The 22,860-nt window shown below is 53.9% G+C and overlaps 1 protein-coding gene and 1 pseudogene across 4 annotated transcripts in view; one reads left to right on the top strand and one right to left on the bottom strand.

Annotated features, from left to right (window-relative positions):
• The window catches only part of LOC140616372 (putative elongation factor 1-alpha-like 3), a 98,800-nt pseudogene extending 95,645 nt beyond the window's left edge, over positions 1–3,155 (top strand).
• Positions 3,156–8,642: 5,487 nt separating this feature from the next.
• GFRA2 (GDNF family receptor alpha 2) overlaps positions 8,643–22,860 on the bottom strand; it is an 83,728-nt gene continuing 69,510 nt past the window's right edge. For all 4 annotated transcript variants that reach the window (XM_072796377.1, XM_072796380.1, XM_072796381.1 and 1 more), the window contains 4 exons: positions 22,333–22,473; positions 20,310–20,482; positions 10,946–10,999; positions 8,643–10,043 (listed from right to left, as the gene is read on the bottom strand). In XM_072796377.1, coding sequence (XP_072652478.1) covers positions 9,921–10,043; positions 10,946–10,999; positions 20,310–20,482; positions 22,333–22,473 — 491 coding nt within the window. In that variant the 3' untranslated portion in view covers positions 8,643–9,920. The remainder of the gene's footprint in view (positions 10,044–10,945; positions 11,000–20,309; positions 20,483–22,332; positions 22,474–22,860) is intronic.

Genomic DNA, 22,860 nt, shown 5'->3' with positions numbered 1-22,860 from the left:
ACGCACACCCCAAACACACGTGAAGATAGATGTGTAGTATAGTCCGTCAGGAGGTGACATGGGCTTTGGAGAAGTAAAGTGTTAGGGAATGAGAAGTCCTGAAGGAGGGGGACAGGAAAGGACTCATTAACTGGACAACATTTAAGCAGGGACCCGAAGTGGGCAGCAGAGAAGGTAGCTATCATGATTAGGAGAAGAACACTCGAGACACATGGAACAGCCACTGCAGAGACCCTGAGCTGGGAGCCATCTGGCCACATGTTCAAAGAACAGCAAGGAGGGCATTGTGGCTGGAGCAGAGTGAGCAGGGGAAGGAGGTGGGAAGGCAGCCGCGGATCCTGTGGGTCTCACAGGCCATTACAAGGGCCTTGGCCTACTACAAAGAGATCATATAACTTGTTACGCAAGATTCTAAAGTTTAGATTTTTTTTTTATTCATTTAGATGAGTCTCCCTTGACCTCCCAATTCATTCAAATGAAAAGAGTATGGCCCCAACTGATGGAAGGATGCAAGAAAATGCACAGGAAAATCTGAAGAGGCTACTAGAGCAGGAGATGGAGTTCCTAGAGTGATCCACGTGGGTGGAGGGAGGCTGCCTGCCATGCTGAGGGGAACCCATGGTTTCTTCTCTCAAGTCCGCAGCTCACGGAGAGGACGCTGCCAAGGGGTGGGACTGGATGGTGGGAGCCCTCAGATGGTATAATCGAGATGGAAGCAGAGAAGCTAGTTCAAGGACTTTGAGGGGACACATCCCCGGATGCCACCCAGGTGGACCCAGCTGCTGAGAGAAAGAGCAACCTGACATGAAGCAGAGGACTCCAAGGAGGAAAGCCCTTACTTCTCCAGGGCCGACAGAGGCTGAACAGATACTCTGGGGTGAGGAGATGACACCAGAGAAAACCAGCCCAGCAGAAGATGATGGAAAGGAGAAGGAGGAAAGACAGACTTAAAGGAAGAGAATTCCTGGACACAGCACCTCAGAGTTAGCTAATCTGTTGAGCTCCACCCATACTCAAACATTTGCCACATTTGCCTATCTAAGGTGTAGACTCTGGAAGGGCTTGGACAACAGGAAGCATCCAAGGCCACAGCCCTTGCCCAACAGAGGGTGGAGTGAAGAGAAAAGGGAAAAGGGCTTCTGGGATAGCAGTCCCCAGGGTGGAAGTTGGAGGGATCCCAGGAATTCCCCCATCTTCAGCTCTTAACTCCATAGCCCAGTTCAGAAGGAGGTAGAACCTGTCTCCCCAGCACCCCCACTGTCCTGACACCATGGGATTTCATGTCGGAGCTGTGGATCGCTGAGTCCACATGGAGATGCCCAGGACGAGGCTGAATTGTTCCCCAGATGCATGGGGTCCTTTGCCCAGCAGACTCAGGAGCAGGTGCCAGGGGTTGTGGAGGAAGCCCTGCCAGCTAACGCCCACGGAGGAATGAGGGCCACAGCACAAGCTCAGCCGTGTCCCACCATGACAGAGACCCAGCACTTGTGGCTGCTCCCACAAGCACTCCTCCGATTGGGTGGGGGGGTCTTTCTAGACCTGTCCTCTCCAGTGTTGTGCCCAGGCCCCAGACACTGAGATGCACGGGCTTGGGCAGGTTCGAGGGGCTGCCAAGTGGTCACCCCATCACCAGGATAATGGCCCCTCTGGACCATTTCCAGTAGCCAATTAAGTTGCCTCTTTGATTGGAAGAAAAGGTTCTTTCAGCAGCTTCCAGGTCGAAATATTATAAACAAACTTGGGGGATGCAGGCCTTTTAGAGTCCTTCACGTCCTGTGGCCTCACACCCACCCGGCTTTCTAACACAATGAGAATTAAGAGTGATTTCAGGTTATGGAGGCCCCTGAAAAAAAGGCCTTTCATCTTCCACAGAGGATAAAAGTGAAGGATGGACTGGGCCAGAGGTGTCATCCCACAAGGATTTGTTTGGCCCACCAGGCTAGACTCTGGTTTTTAAATGAAGTGGTGAGTGAGAGCTATAGCCTTTCTTTTAAATTGTCAACCTCCTACATGTGGGTGGGCAGAGAGGAGAGAAGGGGCATCCACTGTGCACCCAGGAAAGATCACGAAGGGGGTTCCTCCAGACGCCTCTCTTCTGGCTGCAAGAGTTTGGGCACCCCCAAATCATGCCGGCCGTGGCGGCTGGGCCAACGCCGCCTGCAGACCTACTGGATGACAATTAGTCACTGTGGGCCCGGATGGTCCAAGTGGAGACAGCTCCGTGACCTCGGAGTGCTGAGCAGCATCCAGGTCGAGATGGGCACTTGAGTGGGGAGGCCAGGACACGGCAGGCATCGCTCCATGTGGCCCTGGCAGGTGTTGACTCTCTGAGAACCGCTGCCTTGAAAGAAGAAATGGAGCAGAGCACGAGGGGCGCCACCATCCGCCAGACCCAGAATGAGCCCCACGGCAGCAGTCCAAAGCTCTGCACAAGACACTTGGTGAAAAATTGGAGCAACCAAGCGGGTGGCGGTGTTTATTGAAAGAGAGATGAATTCCGTCTCCTTCCAAGTCATTCTGTGCCGGGCTGGTGAGTTCAGAAATAGCTGGCAGTCGTAAAATCACAGAATCCCATTTGTGGAAAGGAACCTCGGAGAGCAGTGCCTCTGACCCTTCCCTTTGTAGATGAGGAAAGGGGAGCCCGACCAGGTTAAGTGACTTGCCAACAGCCACGCAGGGGCTCTCAGGGGCCCCGCTGCCACACCCACCTTCTCGATGTGTGTGTGTGACCCTTCTCCCCTCCCAGCCCTGGAACGGCAGCCTCGCTGCTTGCTCAAGGCCGCAGGCCCTGCTGCAGTATGTGCAGGAGCCCTCGTGCAAACCAGCAAGCGGTGCCCCCTCCACAGCCCCAGGAGGGCCTAGGGATGTGTGAGCTGAGTGCGGTTGAATTCCAGCCCCATCCATCTGCACGCCTCACTCAGAGCTCCTGTGAAGAGCACGAGCGCAGCCCCCATGCTCCAGATCATAGCTCTGTGAGCACAGCCCCCAGGGTACCTGCTTCCTCTCCTCTCTCCTGCCCAGCCCCGGGGCCCTTCCTTCTGGTGCCCTCTACCACCAACTTCACCTCCCCTGTCACCGTGGTGGACTGCTGGCTCTCTTTCTCTGACCCCAGGATGATTCCAGCCCCATCACCCATCAACACCCCCAACCACTAAAGCTCAGTGGTCAGCCTGCAGGCGATTGAGAGCTTGGTCTCAGAGATTATTTAGAGCAAGGGGAGGAGGGGCAAACTACGACCCCTAGGCCAAGTTCAGCCTGTGTCTGCTTTTGTAAATACAGTTTCATTGGAACCGTGATTTACATATTGCCTAGGACTGCTTTCACGCTACAAAGGCCAAGTTGGTAGTTGGCAACCAAGATGGCATGACCCACAAAGGCCACGATACTTATTATTTGGCCCTTTACAGAAAAACGTTTGCTGATCTCTGATCTAGAGCAATCTTTCTGAGGCTCAGAGAAGTTCAGGGACTTAACCGGTGGATGGCCAGCCAGACTCAGAGTGCAGGTCCCCTGACACCCAAGTGTACCCTATATTTCTTGAAGAGAGCCTGTGAGCTTGAACATTCCCAGACTCATGCCTCATTGCCAGCCTTGTTTCTATAGGAAAATCACAGAGGTGAGCCAGTTCCGCTCAGAAAGCATGAAGGTAATTCAGAATTCATCTCAAAAGAGGAGCCTGGGGCTCCATCCCCACAGGTTGTTCCCAAGAACCCATGGTCGCTAAATCGCTCTGCTCTTGCCTTGCGCCCACCAGGACTCCACGCCAGCCTGTCGCCTATGGGTGCTGACATCGTCCGCAGGCCCCACAGCCGATCAACGCTTCCTGGTCTCTGTTTGGGGCTGATGACCTGAGATGCATTTGCCCTAGTGCCCTTGTGCTGAGATGTCACTGCAGCGGCACATCCTCTGCCATCATGCATGGAGAGGGGGTGGCCAATCAAAAGGACTCCAGAGAGCATGACATTTGGCTGTTCTATAGCCACTGTCCCCAGTAACTCATAAATCAAGTCAATTTTTCCTTACAAATAACAAGTTTCCCTTTTTTTCTCTCCCCACTGCTCCTGCCCTCTCAACCCCACTTGACAGAGGTTCAAAGAGTGCAGTCCAGGGGCCTAATGACTACCATTTTCCTGTGTTTGCCACAAGGAATCTGGCTACTAAGAGGAAGAGCCCTGGTGGGCCAGACAGGTGCCGAGAATCTGTGCAGGTCCAGGGTAGCACACCCTGGTGAAGGGAGGGGCATGGCTGAGCAGCTGCCCACTGTGTGCCAGGCCCTTGGCCATTTCATCTCAACAAGTGTTGCTAAGAGGCAGGAACAGCCTGCCCCATTTTACCGATGAGAAATCTAAAGCTCACCCTGGACATGATCATTCAGCTGGTCAGCGACAGATTTGTAAATCAAGCTCAGGTCCGCCTGACCCCCAATGTATCCTTTTTCCTCCACACCATGGTGTCCCCAAGGCAAGAGTCTAATGAGCAGGTTCAGAGCCTAATGAGCAGGTTCCTAGATGGTGAGGCTCCATCCTCAAGAGGCCATCTTCCAGCCAAAGCTGTTTCCCCACAAGGTCCACACCCCTCCCAGCACACCCAGAGGTGGAACGCTCCCCATCAGGAAGACCCTGGGGTGAGCCACGTCCACAGCAGCATCTTCCTTGCGCTTCTCTCCTGTCTTGAGTCCACACTGTATTGGATTTAATGAACTGCGTTGACAGAGCTCCCTCACCTTGCGCCCTAAAACACAGCAATGAAGCCGATCCACTGGAACCCCCCAGGGAAGTCTTCATCAGGCCAGCACAGTGCAGGGCACCGAGGCGGGAGCTCAGCTCGGGCAGCAGCCTGGCACAGCAGCTTGAGCCCAGACCAGGCAGCGCACCTGGGCTTACGTCTGAGGGCAGCCACCCTCCCTCTGCACGATCTGGGGCAGGATCGTAACTTGTCTATGCTCCAGTCTGTAGAATGGGGAAAGAGAGCCAACGGCGCTGCATCCCCGTGGGAATGGCAGGAGCTGATACTCATGCAGTTTCGGAATAGTGTCTGGCACATGGTGAGAGCTATGTAGACACTAGTTAAATCTTATACATACATATTTTTAAATATCCGCGTTGCGTTTCGGTTTTGAGTAATGCTATTAAAATCCTCCTAAAATGCTCACTTCCCTTTCTCTGCTATGGAAGGTAGAGCACAAGAAAGCACTTCACTCCAGAAGTGAAATGTGGCAAATTGCATTCTGATTAACTGATGCTGCTCTGCACGACCCTGGTTTTATAAACCGCATCTTGGTGAAGATTTCAAAGCTCTTTCCATTCCCTCGCTTGTTTTAAGATAGGAGTGTAACGATGAAGTAGCATAGCTGGGCTTTTAGAAAACACATCTGGACTTAGAAATTCTAAGTGGTCAGGTGGGCAGATGGGGCCGGGCCCGCCTTGCTCAGACACCTGGCAGGAAAAGCCCCTGGATGTGGACCTCTGTCTGTGTCTCTCCCCCTCCAGAGCTGGCTCAGCATTGAGAAGGACCTTAATTATCATCTAAGAGAAATTTGTAGATGAGGTAGCCAAGGTTGAACAGGATGATAGAAACCAGACTATTTAAACCCATCACTAAGAATGATATCAATATTTTACCAATTTCGGCTCCAAATGACATTAGCTTTTCCTTTAAAAATTAGATCTATTTCTAAAAGATAAATATCTACTCCCCACTGAGACTTTAAAAGAATGGGCAACAGACTGTGACTACATTTACTTGTATTAACACGGAAGGTATGGCCAGTTTTATCCCTTGGTATCCTAGCCTACAAGAGAGGGAAGACCCAGCTTCAACTCAATTCACAAATTAGAAAAGACTGGCAAGGAATTTCCCTCATGGCAGGCAACACTGGGGCTTTGTGCTTATATGAGGAAAGGCAAATCTTTGTCTCATATAGGCATTAGGGAGTCCCTAGAACAGGGCTGGCGACTAGAGACAGGGACACGCACCCACATGTGCATGCACACCCCCCCCCCCCCATGAGGCCCTCGGGATGAAGCTAAGCCACTGCAGGTGGACCATCAGACCCTGGGAACCCAAGGACCAGCAGTTAACCAGATAGGGAGGCTAAACCAGGGCTCCTGGGTGGGCATCTCAGTAAGCAGGTGAGTCATGGACAGGTGCCAAGACGCAGGTGACAGTTGGCCACCCTGGCAGCCCTGGAGCTGCCTGGCATTAAGAAGGTCTCGTGGAGACAGTAGGACCCAGCTAGGGCATGAGGATGGAGTCAGGGCTTGTGTCTTAGAAGGACTCAAGAGAGTAGAGTTGGGCTCAGTCCTGAGAAACCTATGCTGGCAAGCAGGTCATAAATGTAGGGTGTGGGATGCAAGGAACTGATAATGAACCTGCGTCTGGTCTCAGAACAAGGTAGAAGTTCAGCTCTGCAGCCCACCACCAAGGTCAGCTCAGGACCAGGGCACAGCTCACTTGATGTGGAGTCCTCTGTGATCCTGAACTGGCTTTCTGGGATCCACTGCCATCACAGGTCTCCACTGGGCCTTCAGCGCAGTCTGAGTGGTTCTAGCTACGTCAGTTAGAGGAGGGCAGCAGGGCATTGAGCCAGGCAGGAAGCAGATGTCTGGGGTCTTGGCTGAGCAAAACTGTCCCAGGCTAGAAGCTTCCCCTGGGAGGGGAAAAGCATTCCTATGTGGTCATCGTCTTGACAAGGTATTGAGGCCTAGTTGCAGATAGATGCATGCCCAGATCAGGAATCCCCAAGGGGCTAGTGGCAAAGAAAGCACATTGTACAGACTGTGCTGATGGGGTAAAGGCACAGTGAGCCCCTACCTCATGCAGCTGACTCTCCCCAGAAGAACTCTAAAATAAGTTCAGCTCTACCTCTGGAGCCCCTACCAATCTTCTCCTGATTTTGTTCCCGATCCTCTTTACTTAACTGCTCCCCAAACTGAATCTCAATGTCTAAGCCCAAATGTCTTAATGTTACTAAGATTCCTTCAAACCATTAAACTAATTAGCATTAAGGTAGTAATATTTTATTCTTCCCAGTTTTACTTATATATTTGGAGAGGACTGCAGAGAACAGGAATCATCTCAACCAAAGGAATGAATATTTAATAGTAAAATTTCAGCTATGTGATATCAGGACAAGACAGAGGTTTTAAAGCTGGCACCTCCATTTCCTTTTGGGGAAATTTGCTCTCCATTACACAAGCTAAGGGCTTCTATCACTTAGGAATGTCAGACATGACATATTCTCCTCTCCCACCGAAGTGTGGCAGGTGGGCACAAGGCCCCAGTACAGCCAGTTGGACAACAGTTGGTGGTCCGTCATCTCAGAGGCAGCTGCATGCTGACCCTGTAGATCGTGCCTTCTGTCCCTTCAGATGTCCTTTGGTTCCTGCCCTGGCCTTCCCTGGTGCCCCCACCTTCCACTGATTCTGTGAGTCTTTTCTGCCCAAAGCCTTTTAGTTAGCCAGTCTTCCCTGTTCACAAAGAACATGGATTGGGATGCCTGGGTGGCTCAGTGATTGAGCATCTGCCTCCAGCTCAGGGTGTGATTCCGGGGTCCTGGGATTGAGTCTCACATCGGGCTCCTTGCAGGGAGCCTGCTTCTCCCCCTGCCTATGTCTCTGCCTCTCTCTGTCTCTCATGAATAAATAAATAAAATCTTTAAAACAAAACAAAACCAGAAACAACATGGATTCCCAAGTAAACTCCACCACCACCTCAGCCCAGAGTAAGGCCAGTGGTGGCTGGGGAAGAGGACTGGCTGGCCCACCGTCAACTCCGTGCATGGGCTAGAACCTGTACACCACACTAATCACGCCCATGGGCCAATGTGGCCAATGTTTCTGCAACTGGAAACAAGAACCATTGTGGGGGAGGATCCAGAATTGGGAGACTGAAAAACAGCATCTCATCTCCCAATGGCGACAGGATGGGATCATGTGCGGTCCTGACAGTGGGAACATCCCCCACATGGCAGTCTTCCTCCCCTCTCACCATGTGCACACACCCATACATGCCTGTGAACACACACACATACACACACTCAGCCAGTAAGCATCGTCCCAGTCTTCTCCAAGGAGAATCTCTCCAGGACTGTCCAGGTGGAGCCTGGGTGGTAAACGGAGAAAAAGAGATGAAGGCATGGACCACAGTCATCTTCCTTCTCTGGTGGGCCCCAGAAGGCCAGGTCCTTGCCTTCAGAGTCACATACCTTAAATTAACCAGGAGTCCCAGTGGGAAGATACCACCTCCCTCTACGTAACACCAACAGGGCCACTAAACGGGACCACCCAGGTAGCCTTAAAACCAAAACAGACCCGAGGCATCAAGGTCAAGTTGTCTCCCACCCTTCCATCCCCACTGCTACTTGCTTTCTTTTCAAGGCTGGGACCAACGGGCCTTGGCACTGATTGGTAAGGGGAGGCAGGAGAGGACGGGCCTGGCAGGTTCAGCACAGCCAGGATGCAGAGATCCACCAAGTGGAAACCATCTCCTAAAGGAGCTCCATCACCCACACCAAAGACACAGGATGGATGTAGACACATGTGCACACACTCCCCCCAGGGCCCACCACGAGCCCAGGTAAGCACTGGGCCAAGAACAAAATATGGGGAGAAGGCACACCGGGAGTGAGGCAGAAGGCAAACTGCTTCCTAGTATGTTTATTGGAGCCTTGGCTACGTATGAATACGGATCAGAAACCCCCCTCCACAGCCCAGTCAGCCCGACGGAGGCAGAGACACAGGGAGTCAATCTCCTTTTTTTTCCCATTATAGACAACATTATTAAAAAAAATAAACTTTACAATAATACATTTTCGCTCATCTGTTGGGGGTATTATTTCGATAGTTTTGTCTCTTAAAAAAAGGAAAAAAGGGGGAACCACACTATATATGTATATGGATGTGTATATACATATATGTTGAGAAAGGAGTCGTGTTATGTACATACAGTTGGTGTTCGTCTGGGAAATGAGGAGAGAACGTGGGAAAGAGGAACGGGGAGCAGAGAGGAGGAGAGAGGCTGCAGCCACCAGAGCGTGGTGCCGCCAGGCATCCCACCATGCTCTTCTCTGCCCCTCTCAGAGACCCCTTTCCCCGGGGGGCGGGGGAGAGACCCACCAAATGGACCCATAAGAAACCAGAAGAGCCAACAAAGGATCATTTCTCTTTGATTTCAAAATTCCTGCCACCAAAGAGGAAGCAGCAGCCTTGAGCTGGTGCCCAAGCTTTGCTCCCTCTGCCCAAGGGAATGAGCTCCGGAGCCCCCTGGAACCAGCCCCAGCACCCCATTGAGGCCACAGTCAGGGAACCCAGTGCCACACCCTCCACAGGCATCGCTGGGGGTTCCCAGGTCAGATGCAGACCCACACGACCCACAGACAGAGAGGGTGAAATAAACTCCATCCTTGAAGCCAAGTGGGGGTGCTGAGGTACCCAGCTGGACCCCTAGCAGCCAGCCTCCCTGCCCTGCTGCCTGACACCCTCTGCCAAGCCCCCCACAGGTCCCTGGAGTGGGTAAGCTTGAGAAGGGCAGTCACCCTGCCCCCAGTTTGCATCAACACAGCCACAAGTCCCTTGGGCTGCAGGGGTGTCATCTTGGTCTCTTATGTCAGCAGGATCCAGAGAAGAAAACACCAGGAGAAAGTGAAGGGCACGTCTAGACCCTTGGCACCCATCCTCAGCGCTGGGTTCCCCTTGCCAAGGGACCTGTGGGCCAGCTCTCAGGCTGCCCGCCTGCTTGTCTGTTTGGTTTAGAAAAATTTCTCCAGAGAAGAAACCTGGGAGGAGACAGGTTCAGAGACAAGGTGGGGAAAAAAATTTTTTTGCAAGGTGTGTGTGTGTGTCTGTGTGTGTTTCCATTTTGCCAGGCGGGTGTTCTCATCTGTGTAGTTTCCGGAAATCTCCCAACACGGTTTCCAGAGCCTACAAAGCCAGCTTCAGCATCAGGAAGGAGACAGCGGTCAAGGCAGCCGACGGTCTGGCTCTGCAGGGGCCTGAGTTAGGTTTGATCACCTTTTTACTCCCTGGGATGATATTGGTCGTGAGCTGCAGCCGCGGCGTAAGGGAAAACAGAAGCAAAGAACACAACAAAAGACAGAAAACCAAGTGAGTCAGCAGGCCCGGGATCAGACAAAGAAAAGGACTCAAGAAGTTGAGTCCTCAAGCCCCTGCCCTCCCCGTCCCCCCAAGGGACCCTGCTCTGTGCTCGCTTGCAGAGGGAGCCGGGCTTCTGTGGAGCTGAGTTGGGCCCTGGGCTCCGGGAGCCAAAGCAGCAGTGCCCAGGAAAATGGGCTGATGCTGCCAGGTGAGGACGAGGGCCTATGGACACAGAGCAGAGAGGAGGGCCATGGTACTTCGATCTCAAGAAGTCCCAGGGTCCACAAGTACCTGCTTCTCGAGAGGAGAGGAGAGGCGGGAGAAACTCTGTCCTTCCTCTTCCTAAATTTCTTTGAATCCCTCTGCTCCATAAAGCTTCCTTGCACATCTGTGTCTGAGTTCCCTCCTCCTCTAGAAGCTTACGCTTCCTTTCCTTTTTATACATATATAAATACCTACACACACACTACAGATGTGGCCAAAGAGACGCTCCTATGTTGGGCCTCCTTCTAGGAAGGGACTGTGTCTTTCCCATCTCACTACCTCTTCAACATGGCAAAACCAGCATAGAGCAAGTGCTCAGGACACTTGTCATAAAGAGTCAGGAAGGCTGGAGATGGCCTCTGCTCAGAGCGGCTGCTTGTGTCTCACCCAAGGAGACGGCCGAGGGTGCTGCTGGCTGCTGCCCTGGATGCTCAGCACAGTTGAGTGCCCACCCAGGTCCAGGTGGGTCAAAAGCTCAACTAGTCAGGCCCACGCAACGGGATCTAGGGGCTCCAAGTCCGAGACTCCCCTGGGAAACACCCCCCTTCTGGCCCTAGCACCCACCCCCCACTCTGCCCTTCACTCACCTCTGTGAAGCACATGCTTAACTCTTTGGAGTTATTGGCCTTCAGTCCCTGTTCCTGTGGAAGAGAAGGTGCTGGTAAGGCCAGGCCACCAGAGCCAGCTCTCTGGCCGAGCTTTGTCCTATGACTTGAATGAGATCAAATACTCCACGGCCCTGCCACCCACCACTGGCAGCATTAAACAAGCACATGGTACATGAGAAGATGTTGGCTGAATCCCAAGCAGCAAAATAAGAACCTTGTCCCCTTCTCGCACCACCAGCACTTAGGTCCTATCTCCCCAGGGCTCCTGGAGAGGAGACTCCTAGCTCTGCCATCCCGCTTGAGGCATTATGTAGTCATAAACCATTTGCATATCTGTCTACTATACTCGGAGCTCCTCTTGACAAGGCAGGGATCGTGGCTTCTTTTCCTTGCATTGGGCAGTGTCTGGCTCATAACATAAGCTTAGTAAATGCTTTACTAGATGCAGGAAAGGATGAATCAATGAATGAATGTCATAGATCAGAACAGGAATCCAAGTGCCAGCTCCAAAAAGCTCATAAGGCTTTGTCTGGGCTTGTGGGGAAGAGAACTGTAATTGATTAGTGATGTCTACCGCTGGTGCATGTTAGGAAGACATCTGGCAACGGGGGCAAGTGTTGGCCATTCCACCCTAAACAGATGTGTGACACCTGGGAGCTCAGTGGCCAAGGTGAGGAATGAGAACGGAAGGCTGGCCTGCTGATGCTTCCAGGGTTCTCTACTCTTGGCATAACCACTTGGATGCAGGACTAGGGAGTGTGCATGAGAACCGTCCTTTGTTATCATCATCATAATGATCCATGGGAATCAGCTGGGGGACATGGTATTTCTGGCTTTGAAAGGCTTGGTTCCCAAGGCACTTGTGGGGACACTCTGGCCACAAAAGCACCGGGAAGCCCAAGAAATTATTCCTAAATCACTGCTCTTGGTCAAAAGTATCAATAATCCCTTAAACATCATACGCAATCTACCACCCAGGGCATCTGGTCAGCTAAATAAGGCCCCAGCTGTCACACAGAGGCCAGCCAAAATCTAAGTCACTACCAAAGGTGGAGATGTGACCACAGTGATGATGAACACAATAGGAATGGAACCAGGGACCTGACCCAAGAAGATCCTGTTCAAGACTACAGTGCCAGCTAGTGACTCTGGGTGCCAAGATCCAGCCGGGCCGAGCCGCCCACCTTTGTGCCTGCAGAAGTACCCTTTGGAACCCAAGGGCTGGATTCTACGGCCTCCACCAAGTGCAGCTCCAGCCAGGGCTGTCAGAGGCCATGGTGGGACAGAGCCTGCCCACCTCACCTACCGGCTGTGCTGTCACCACTGTCTTCCATCCTAATGCCCTCCTCCTCACCACCTACCTCAGGCACCCCACCCCCACCCCTGCCTCAGGGACTCACAGCACCAGGGACATCCTGGGCCACATGGCCCAGTACCTGCTTCTCCTGGCCTTCTTTCCCATTCTCACTGATTCTAGGGGTGGCAGGTCCCTGTCCCCTCCTGTGCAACCCCTCCCCACAATGTCACGAATTACGCAACCTGTGTAGAACTAGACAGTCAGGATCAACGTCCTCACCCCCACTTCAAACAAAGCAACTGTTTTTGTTTTATATGTTGGAGTTGGGTTCAACCAACGGGGTGGAGCAGGGGAGGAGGTGAGATCTGAAGGTGGACACCCTGCAGAGCTGGCCTCTGGCTGGATTGTGCTCCTCAGAATGAGAGGACTTGACAGGTTCCTCTTAAAAGAAGAGAGGAGAGGGGGCTGATGGCAAATATTTGAGGAAAAAGGAGGGGGAGGAGGAGCAAGAGGAAAGAAGTAAGTAAGAGAGGAAGAAGAGTAGAGAGAAAAAGGAGAGGCACACCCCAGGAGCCCAGGAGCCCAGGAGCACATGGCAGGGAGGTTAGGGGTGATGGGGCGGCAGAGGGGGACAGAAGGGAGTAGGAGGCAGGGAACAGAGAGGAAGGCAGGGCACAGAGGAGGAGGAGGAGGATAGACAAGGAGAGGAAGCTGCAGAGGAGTGTCTCCATCCTCTCATCAGACCCACATTAACAGAAATGGGAGAAAGTGACATAGCTCCCTGGGCCGGCCCCAAGGCAATCCCTGACAGGTGCCACAGGGACTCTGGTGAGAGAGAAGGATGGGCCTCCACAAAGATCAGGGATAGGACCCCTCCCTGCTCCCCATGCCCCATGTCACCCACTGTGTATCCATCATCCACAGCATTTACTAAGTCCTTCTGAACCAATGACGTGTCCGTCCCATAGGCCCCAGAGCCACAGCTACACACTGAATGTGTGCTGATGGCCCAGTGACATCAGGCTTCCTCTTGCTGTCCTAAAGTACCTCCTTCTGGTGCCCAGAAATCTAGCTTACAGATTTTTATCCTCACAGACCCCTCCGGCCTTGCCTTTTAAACCAAAGGGTCCTAATCCTTGGTATCCATCACCGCGGGACAATACCTGGATCCAAGGAAGAGCCCGAGAGGCCCCTGGGCTCAAGTCTTATTCATCCAGACAAGTCACATCATCTACTGTAACATACGTTTTATCATCTATAAAATAGGGATAGACCAACGTACCTCCCTGACCCACCGTGACAACTACATAAGGCAGGGCATCTGGCACAGCAAGGCTCCGCACACCCGTAAGGGTCCCTTCATTCCACAAGGTGCGAAGCTGAGCCAAGCTTAGTTTTGCACCCTAAGGCAGGGCCATGAGAAATGCAGGCAGGGCCCAGGAAGAGGCTTTGAGGGGAAAGCCAGGGCCAGCTGTAGCCTGGGGCTACCCAGACCCTGCTTGACCACCACTCAAAAAGCAAAGGGCAGAGAGCAGTCTCCGCCCCAGGTGGACAGGGCCACCTGACCTCCAGCAGACACAGAGCAGTCAGTGAAGGTCCCCCGTGGTGACCCTGAGACCCTCACCCAGTGCTGGCCACACAGAGCAGTGCGGGCCTTTGCCCACCAGATGACTTCTCTGAAAGCGGCCTACGAGCAAGGTGAGGAGAGAAGGTTCCACCATCTAATGACAAAACCATCAGGGGCTCGAATCCACCGCCTCTCTCCATCACTATTAACTTTCCCCATGGCTCTCGCAAGGGGCTCCAAAGATGAACGAGTCACAGTCTGCTCACACCCTACTGTGAGAATAAACATCTACATGGTCACCTCAGTGTCAGTTAAGAAAACAGGAGAAGAGGCCACCTCCCTCCCCAAATCCCCCCAGCTACAGGCTGCCCTCTGAGGCCCATCTCACCCAATCTTCTTGGGCTCCTATGTAGGAAGTTCAGGGGAACAGAGGTTAATTGCTCCAACCCCTGCCCCATCCCCATCCCAACCCTGAGCCTCTCCTTCCCTCAAGGCAAGCCCTGAGACTGTGGGGTTATGTATCTCAAAGGGCACAGGTCTGGGCTGCAAGGGTGGCAGGGAGCAGAGCTTTTAAGAGTAAAGCCCTCAGATATGGAGGCAGGCTCTTGGCTATACTGCAGGCTGCCTCCAGAAGTTTAGAAGGAGCAGGTGGCCCTAGGGACCTCACCCGGGAAAGGGGCACAGACACAGAAGAAGGAAAATGGCAGCAAAGGCGAAGTTCATCCTTCTAGAAATTTCTCCCAGGGGGGTTCTTGCCCAGACAGTTGGAAGGAATTATTATCTTCCTCTTCTTCCCTGCCCACATCTGTCCCTACTCCCAAATCTAGGTCTGGCTGTCCCAGGACCTTGCCCATGTGGCTTGGGTCCCAGGGGCCAAGCCCAGCGTTGCATCTGTGGGAACACTGCGTCCTCTGCTTCTGGTCCCAGCCCCAGCTCCAAATCTCAATGTCCTTGGCCGCCTCCCTCCTGACAGGCCCGCCTGGTAACTCACTCCTCATCCCCTCCATTCCTCGCCATCCCCTCATCCAGCCCTCCTATCTTGCCTACCTGTGACTGTCAACTATGGCAGAGAGCACAGAGGTCTGCAAGGGCATCTCCCTTGCCAACCAATCTCTATCTGTCATCAGCATCTTCCCAAATTGCAGCACCCATCTTCCCATCACCACACTCCCCGGTCAAAGGCCTTTGGTGGCCCCTCCACACTCCCCACTTCAGCCTGCTAATCGGATTGTATTCCCACCCATCCTCCCCATGGCAGTACCCTGCGTTCTCACCCAACCCAGAGCCTGCTGTTTCTCTAGACCAGGGGGCAGGCAAACACTTTCTACAAAGGGCCTGGTTAGTAAGGATTTTAGGCAACTCTGCCTGTAGCGCATGGATAATATGTAAACAATGGGGCGTGGTTGTGTTCCAATAAAACTTGATTTATCCCAACAGGTAGCAGGCCAGATGTGGCCAGCAGGTTCCCTACCAGACCTGTTCTGTGCTATGCTGACTGTGTGCCCTTGCTCCTACTTGCCCGTCACCCACACCCTCACCCACTCCACTCCATTCCACATCGCCACCTACTCAGCCTTCCCTGTTCTTCCAGGCCTAGCAGCGGGGTTAACTCTGCACAAGAGTCCTCTGCTTCCGCTCCCATCCAAAGCAGCCGTCCAACCCCTGGATCCCACATCACTTTATCGGTTTTCCCAGTGTGCCTATGGCTTCCCCCCTCAATTATCTGGCATGCATCCTGTCCATCCTACCTGCATGGGACCAAGGTATGGGCCTAGTGAGCTGGTCAGCCTCAGAGCTTGGAACAGAGTAACATGGAGTGAGGACTTATGTTGAATAAAGCCACTAAAGAACAAATGAATGAACACTACAAGGGGGCCAAGACCAAGGGAAGAAAAGAGGGAATGTATTCAAATCTTTCGAAGCTTGGAAATGAGCCATATTTATAAATCAGGACTATACAACCCACTGAAAGGCCTCTCAGCACCCCAATCTGATGCCCACGGGCTTGTGCACTAGGTAAGAGATCCAGCCAGACAGCAGGCAGGATGAGGAGGAGACAAGAGCATCCGCAGGCTGCCAGGCCTACTGCAGGTGTGTGGTGAGGGGGGCTTGCGTTAACCCCTCCAAATACATTTCAAATTCCCCCAGATGTGATGGGAAGTCCAAGGATAAGAGCAAAATTAGCTGGTAGAGACAAAAAGAGCAACGGAGACTGTGTTGCCAGGGCCCTGCAGCCCTGGGAAAGGCGAGACTCCAGTTGATCTGATGGGTCCCTGCAAACTGGCCCAGAAAAAACCACCGGGAATGCCAAGGACGCTGGAAACAAACCACGACCAGAGGAAGCAAGAACCAGCTGCCAGTCTCCCAGCCTCCACAGCCACTGCACCACCCTGGTCCAGTCCTCATCATGTGACAGAAGGTGGGGCCTGGACCCAATTTTCATGGATCCTCCACAGAAACACTGCTTCACCTACCCACCCTCATGGCAGGCACACAGGCAGCATCTACGAGAAGGACATAAGCCGAGCAGAGTGGCCCACAAGCAAGAAAGCACACAAGGCCTGTTCTAGAATGGAGAGAGCAGGATGTTCCAATGAACTGGGGACTCTGGGTTCTTCCCCCCAACATCTCTGAAGCACCTACTCAATGCCACACACTGAGCCCTGGGGTACACAGAGCAACTAAGAGGGGGGAGACAGCCCCTATCCTTGGGGATGCTCAGCTGGGAGAGCAAGAAGAACACATCATGATGGGGGCTCAAGGGAGGCGAAGCAGGAGCAGAGCCAGGGGAACACTCTGGAAGGTGAATCCAAGTAGGATCTGCCATGCAGAGAGAAGAAAGATGGGCACTTCACTCCAAGGAGCTGACGGGTGCACGGGCCAGCAACTTGCTCACCGCCGTCCTCGGGTCTACACCTGGGGAGGGGCTGACTGCACTTCAGAAACAAAGGGCCCTGGAGGAGAGTCCACGGCTGACCTGCTGCCTCCAGATCAGGGAGGGAATTCACACAGGGGGGTGTGTGTGCACATACACACAGGCAAGGCCAGAGGGACAGGGAGAGACCATTTTGCAGATCTTGCCATGAATTCTCCAAGTTCCAGAGAGTTCCAGGCAGGCAGGGCTGCCTGGAGTGGGGGCCCAGCCAGGAATGGAAGCCTATGAGGGCAGGACTCAAAACAGCATTGAGGATGCCCAGACACAGGGCCAACTCGGGGGTCTCCTAGCTCCTGGCTCCTCTGTGGACACCCATGTTTTTGCTCAGCAGCCCCATGATGTAGACAAGAGTTCTTCGGGTTGCAGAGCCTGCCCCCCATCGTGGGAAAGCCCTCTGGGGTGGAAGATCCATCGCCCCGCAGAAGAAACTGTCCAGGAGCTGGCGGCCGGGGGCTCTGGACAAGTAACTGTCCTCGCCGAGCTTCCATCCTTTGGGGTTTGAGAACGAGATCTCAGAAGGCCCTCTGGTCCTGATGTCCAATCACTTATGTGGGGTCCCCAACTGGCTGCCATTTCTGGGTCAGTGAAGGGGGTCCCTGAGGCTTCCCCGAGGACCTGGGCCTTTTGAGGGGCAGGACAGAAATCAGTCAAGTCTTTTAGTCCCCTTGACCCCACCCGGGCCTCAGCCTCCTGTCTCTGCCCTCAACAGGGCCCTCCGTCTGTAGCTATGGGTGGCTGTCACTCCCAAAGCCCCCACAAAGGCCACCATGGAGCCCTTCCAAGCCTGCAGAGCTGAAGGAGAGGGTATGAGCTGGGGAGGGGGCAAATCACCCACACCAGCCTCCAGCTGGACTCTGCACTCCCAGCACCTGGCACGGAGGAGGCGGTGCTCACTAAAGACCGTGATGAAAACAGAAGCAAGGGGGGCCCTTCCCCTTTGGATTCAGTGAGAAGGAACCAGGAGTGACGTTCAGCGCCCCCCCCCCCCCCCGCCCCACCAAGGGCCTGCATCTCCTCCTTTGCTCCTGAGATGGCCATTCTCAGCTGTGCTGCCCCGAGTGGCTCCTAGACTGTGAGTGGGTGGTCACTGAGGTCAGGCGCGGGGAGCCCCCTGCCAGCCCAGCACCCCGACATTCGTAACACCTAACACACACGGAGCACCACTCGGCTTGCAGGCACTTTCCCATACATCAGCTCACTCACAGATCGTGTTAACTCCACTGGAATCAAACCAAGTGTAAGACAAGCCCCCAGATGGTGAGTCTGCAGAAAAACCAGGCTGAGGCTAAAAGAAACCAGGCAACAGTTTAGCAGACCGCTGAGGGAAACTAGGGGAAAGGAAGGAATCAGAGCCATCAGGCACTGAGTGGGCCGCAGTGAGGCAAGAGGCGGTGGCCTTGAACTCGTCCACACCCACGGTGAGTCATATAAAGGGTCTGGGAAAGGTCGGCAGCTACCTGCTAAATCAGCATCCCCCCCTCCCCACTACTGAGTAAGCTGGGCCTCAAGGGACTCAGGGAGGCGGTGGGTGGGGGGAGGTGCCCACGGACATGGGGGCCGTGCCAGTGCATGGTCACCTGACAGGTGGCACAGCCCCGACCGGCGAGCTGCCTGCCACTCTAGCATGAAATTGAGCTGGCAATCGTGCAGCAGGCCCCCGAGCCCCCGCCGGCAGTCACTCAAGCATGGCTAGTGTAATTAGGAGCTGCCCAAGGGTGACACCAGCACCTCAGCCCAGACCTGGAGGGGTGACCTAATGGAGGGGAGCAGGGCATGGAAGGGTCCACGCAGAGTCTGACGTGAGGGTACTCGGAGGTCAGCTGTTCCGGCACAAAGGAGCCTGCCAGGACGGAAGGGAGAGCAGCTTCCCAACCAGGACGGGCACCCCCACCGGCTCTTCCAGTATGACAGGTCCAGGGGACCTGAACGCTTCCCTGAGGCCCCGTCCCTGATCTAGTTCTCCTCACACTGGGGTTTGTTCCAGCTTTATGGAGGTTATAATTGACCATTAAAATCATATATATTTAAAGTGTACAATCTGATGACCCAATGTACGTATACACGTCTTGTGAAATGCTCACAAGCCAATCAACGTATCCATCACTTCCCATCTTTACCATTTTCTGCTTTTTTCCCCCCTTTTTGTGGTAAGGACACCTAAGGTTTACCCTCTCAGCATATTTCAAGCACAGAGCACAACAATGTCAGCTATAGTCACACGGCTGTACACTGGTCCTCCAGAAGGGCCTTGTCCAGAGTGACTGAAACATTGTGGAGAACGTGCACTGGGGGTGCCGTGAGCGTGCTGCCCCACTCAGACCGTGGTCTTCACTGCCCCCCTCCACACACACAGCCAGGCCTTGTTCTCCTCACCCATTCTCCTTAGGTTGTGCCCCCCCATGAAAGGTACTTCAGAGCCCCCCAACCTTCTTGGTAACTCCAGGGCCACCCCCACTCTACCCCACACCCTCAATCTCACTGATCCCCTTGCTCTGCTCTGATATTCGGAATGAGGTCCTATTTCACACTTCGCTCTAGGGGTGGGTGGGTGTATGCGTGAGAGAAAGTGTGTGTGTGTATGTGTGTGTGACACAGAGAACGTATATATGTAAGTTGAGTGTATGAGAATGCACATGTGTGCGTGAGAGAAAGAGTGACTGTATTATGTGAAGAGTGCATGAGTAAGAGTGTGTGGGTGTGTTGTGTGTGTTACGTAAGAGTAGTATAGGTGTGAGAGTGTGTGTGTGTGTGTGCGTGTGCGTGTGCGTGTGTGTGTGTGTGTTCTAACTAGAGCCAAGAATCTGCTGTAGCCAATGGCATGATGGCCTGAGGGCAGCTCAGCAGAGAAAGGCTGAGTGGGGAGCCCTGACCACAGTCCATGCCCGATGCTTCTTGAATGTTTGATCTTGGGAAGGACCATAAGGACCTCAAAACCCAGGACTGTGTCAGTTTTATTCATCAAGATCTCCCTTGCACACCCCACAGTAGTCCTGGCACACAACGCAACATAACACATGCTGGATGGATAGATGGATGGACAGATGGACAAACAAATGAACATCATGGGTTCTGGAGTCTGACGTAGGTTTGTAATCTTATTCTATCACCAGCCAGCTGTGTGACCTTGGGTAGCCTCCCTAACCCTCCCGGGCCATTTTCCTATGCGTAGAACAAGAAGACCAACACTTTACTGTGTGAAAATTCGATGCAGTAGGTAGACAGTCACTGGCATATACCTGGTAATTAGCAGATGGCTAGTAATGGTACCCCTTACATTTCTCTGGTGCCCCATGGCATCTAACACAATCCTCTGAGAGGACGGGTGCTTCGTACCTGTAAGGTGAATGCCCAGGGTACGTAGGCACAAAAAAACTAACCCCCAACAGCTCCTCCCTGCCTCTTGGATCCCGATCCAAAGGAAGGACCTTGCGTGCGCCATCCCTGACCTAATCTCCCATACTCGCCTGGGGTGTCGTGGTGCTTCTCTAGACCCTCAGCCCACCCCCAACTCCTTTTCCCCGGCTGCAGAGACACATCCCCTCACCTGGACAGATGTGCAGGTGGTGATGACGCTGGTCCCCAAGCTGGTGCTATCACTGAGGTCATCTGGCAAAGAAGGTGTTTTCTCCACCCGAGGGGCTTGCGTGGCCTGGAATGAGGGGCTCTTGGGGGACAGGTTCACATCTGTGCCATTGCCAAAGGCCTGGATGGCATTCCCTGTGGGGGGAGAGAGCAGGTGGTCACAGAGAAACCAGGGGCTGCCTCCATCACGTCTGCCCCTCACATCCCGATACCGCCTTCTCTGTATCAACCTAGAGCTGAGGACGGGGTGTGGCTTGTCCAAACTCAACTTCTCTGCAGCTCCTTCCAGATGCTACTGACAGCTCACACGTAGAGAAGAAAACAGCAAGAGGGAGGTTGGAAAAGAAACCATAATAGAAAGAAATGTGGAAGAGAAAGGGAAGAGGGGACATGCACGTGGAGAGCCGGGAGGGGGCAGCAGGGCAGGCCCAGGGCGGCGGGTGCTGGTGTCTCCAGGGCATCCCGTGCTGCAGACCACTCCCCCTCCAGAGGCTTCCTCCACACCGACGACCCCCCCACCCCTCCCACACGCCCTCCAGCACAGGTGCCAGGCCCCCCCGCCCCCGGCATTCCAAGAGCCCCAGACTTAGCTCTTCTCCTGGGGTGGCCTCACCCACTCCCACACCATTAGCACCAATGCACTAAGGATGAAATAATGGGACCTCTTGAACAAAACTGTCCTCAAGACTTGGCGCTGGAACCAAGTGCCTAGAGAAACCTCCACTCCAAGTCCCAGACGTATCTCCAGGTCATCACATCTACGTCCCAACTAGGCATGGCTCCGTTCCGTTGCATCACTGCTTTCTGGCCATGTTTCCAGTCTTGAAGGGGGTCATCTCTCCCCACCCAGGTCCCCCACTATGCTTCTCTAACTGCCCACTTGCCACCAGTTAAGCCTCCTAAAGATCTGTCCACCCCCTCCCTCTTCTCCCCTCCCCACCGCTGCTCAGTTCAGTCACACCATCCTCTCCATGACCAGCTTCTCCGCCCCCTGAGCAGACTTCTGTCGGGCCACCTGTCAGACCCACATCCCCACCCCTCCACAGCAGAACCAGAGAGCGGGCCTTCTGCAATGCAGGTCCGCCCACAATGCCACCTGCTGACACTCCTTCAGTGGCCCACATCCACCACCAGCAGGACCGTAAGATCCTAACATCCTCAGGACTGCGAGGTCCTTCAGGAGGAGGACTCTCCGTCCCTGTCCAGGTAACTCCAGGCATCCTCACGCCCTATAGCAAGACTAGGTAGTCTACAGTTCCTACAAGCACCTCTGCCCGGGTGGGCTGGCATGCCCTCCCTGCCTCATCAGCTGACAGACGCCCACTGTCCCTCAATGGGCCAGGGTGTGAGAAGCTTTCAGGGCCTTCTCCAGGCTGACAGGAGAGCCCTGCGCAGACCTCCACCCTAGCATCATTCACCCCGTACTATGATCGCAGCAACCCCCTGACAGCGTCCCTCCATCAGACCACGAACTTCTCAATGACAGGCACTGTCGCTCATCTCTCTGAATCCCCAGTGCTATAAAGAAAGGGAGGGTGGATGGAAGGAAGACAGGACACAGGGAAGGAGGGAGGCGATTTTCAAGTGGGTGGAAGGCAAGAGCATCAGACTGAGCAGATCAAGGCAGGCAGGATTTGTGGCTCAGCTCTCTCTGTAGCCTTTTGAATAGCAGTCTGATGACTTGAAAAGAAAGTCACCAATTCTAAAGGGGAATGGATCCTTAAAGGGACAGGTGACAGCTGGAACCTGGCTGAAGCTGTCAGGACAACAGGCCAGAAAATTTTGACCTTGCCCTGACATAGGTTCAAGGTCTCCAGTGGTAAACTGAGGCTGGCCTACTGACCATTCAGTAGCATGAGTCTCCAAGAACACAAAACCCAAGGTCTCTGCAGGTTGCTGGGGAAGCCCCATAGATGCCATGGGACCTCCCGATGTGGGGCCCCTGTGGGATGTGAGGATCTCGGGGAGGGACTGGTGGGACTTACGGAGGCACGGGTTCTCGGTGAAGTCCCTGAGGAACTTCTCACACTCCTCCTCCATGTTGCCACTCCCACGACAACTGCACCAAGGGGACACCACGATGCCAGTGGGGCTGGAGTCCACGTAGTTGGGTGTCATATCAAACCCTGGGCAGGGGGAAGGCAAAGGAGAAGGAACAGTAAGGCCTTCTCTCTGGAAGAGAAGCAGCTTGGGAACACCCCCTCCCTCCCAACTGCCCCCTCAAACACACATACATCCCAACTCACAAAGTCTGAGCATTACTATCCCAGCAACCAGGGGATAGTGACCACATGGGACAGAAGGACACGGACACCGAGGACAGAGCCAGACAGCAGAGGAGATATCGGGGGCCACCACCCTGCCCCCTGCTTCCTGGAGCCTGGGCCTTTGCCTCCTTTGCCAGCAAGCAGAGCGTGTGCTCTAGAGCCAGGGAGACAGAGGTTCACATCCAGCATTTAGACCCCAGTGCCAACATTTACTAGCAAGGTGAACCTGTGCGAGTTCCTTGGCCT

The sequence above is a fragment of the Canis lupus genome, chromosome 24 (assembly GCF_048164855.1).
Source record: "Canis lupus baileyi chromosome 24, mCanLup2.hap1, whole genome shotgun sequence".
Lineage (NCBI taxonomy): Eukaryota > Metazoa > Chordata > Mammalia > Carnivora > Canidae > Canis > Canis lupus.
This window is presented reverse-complemented; position numbering and strand designations above follow the sequence as displayed.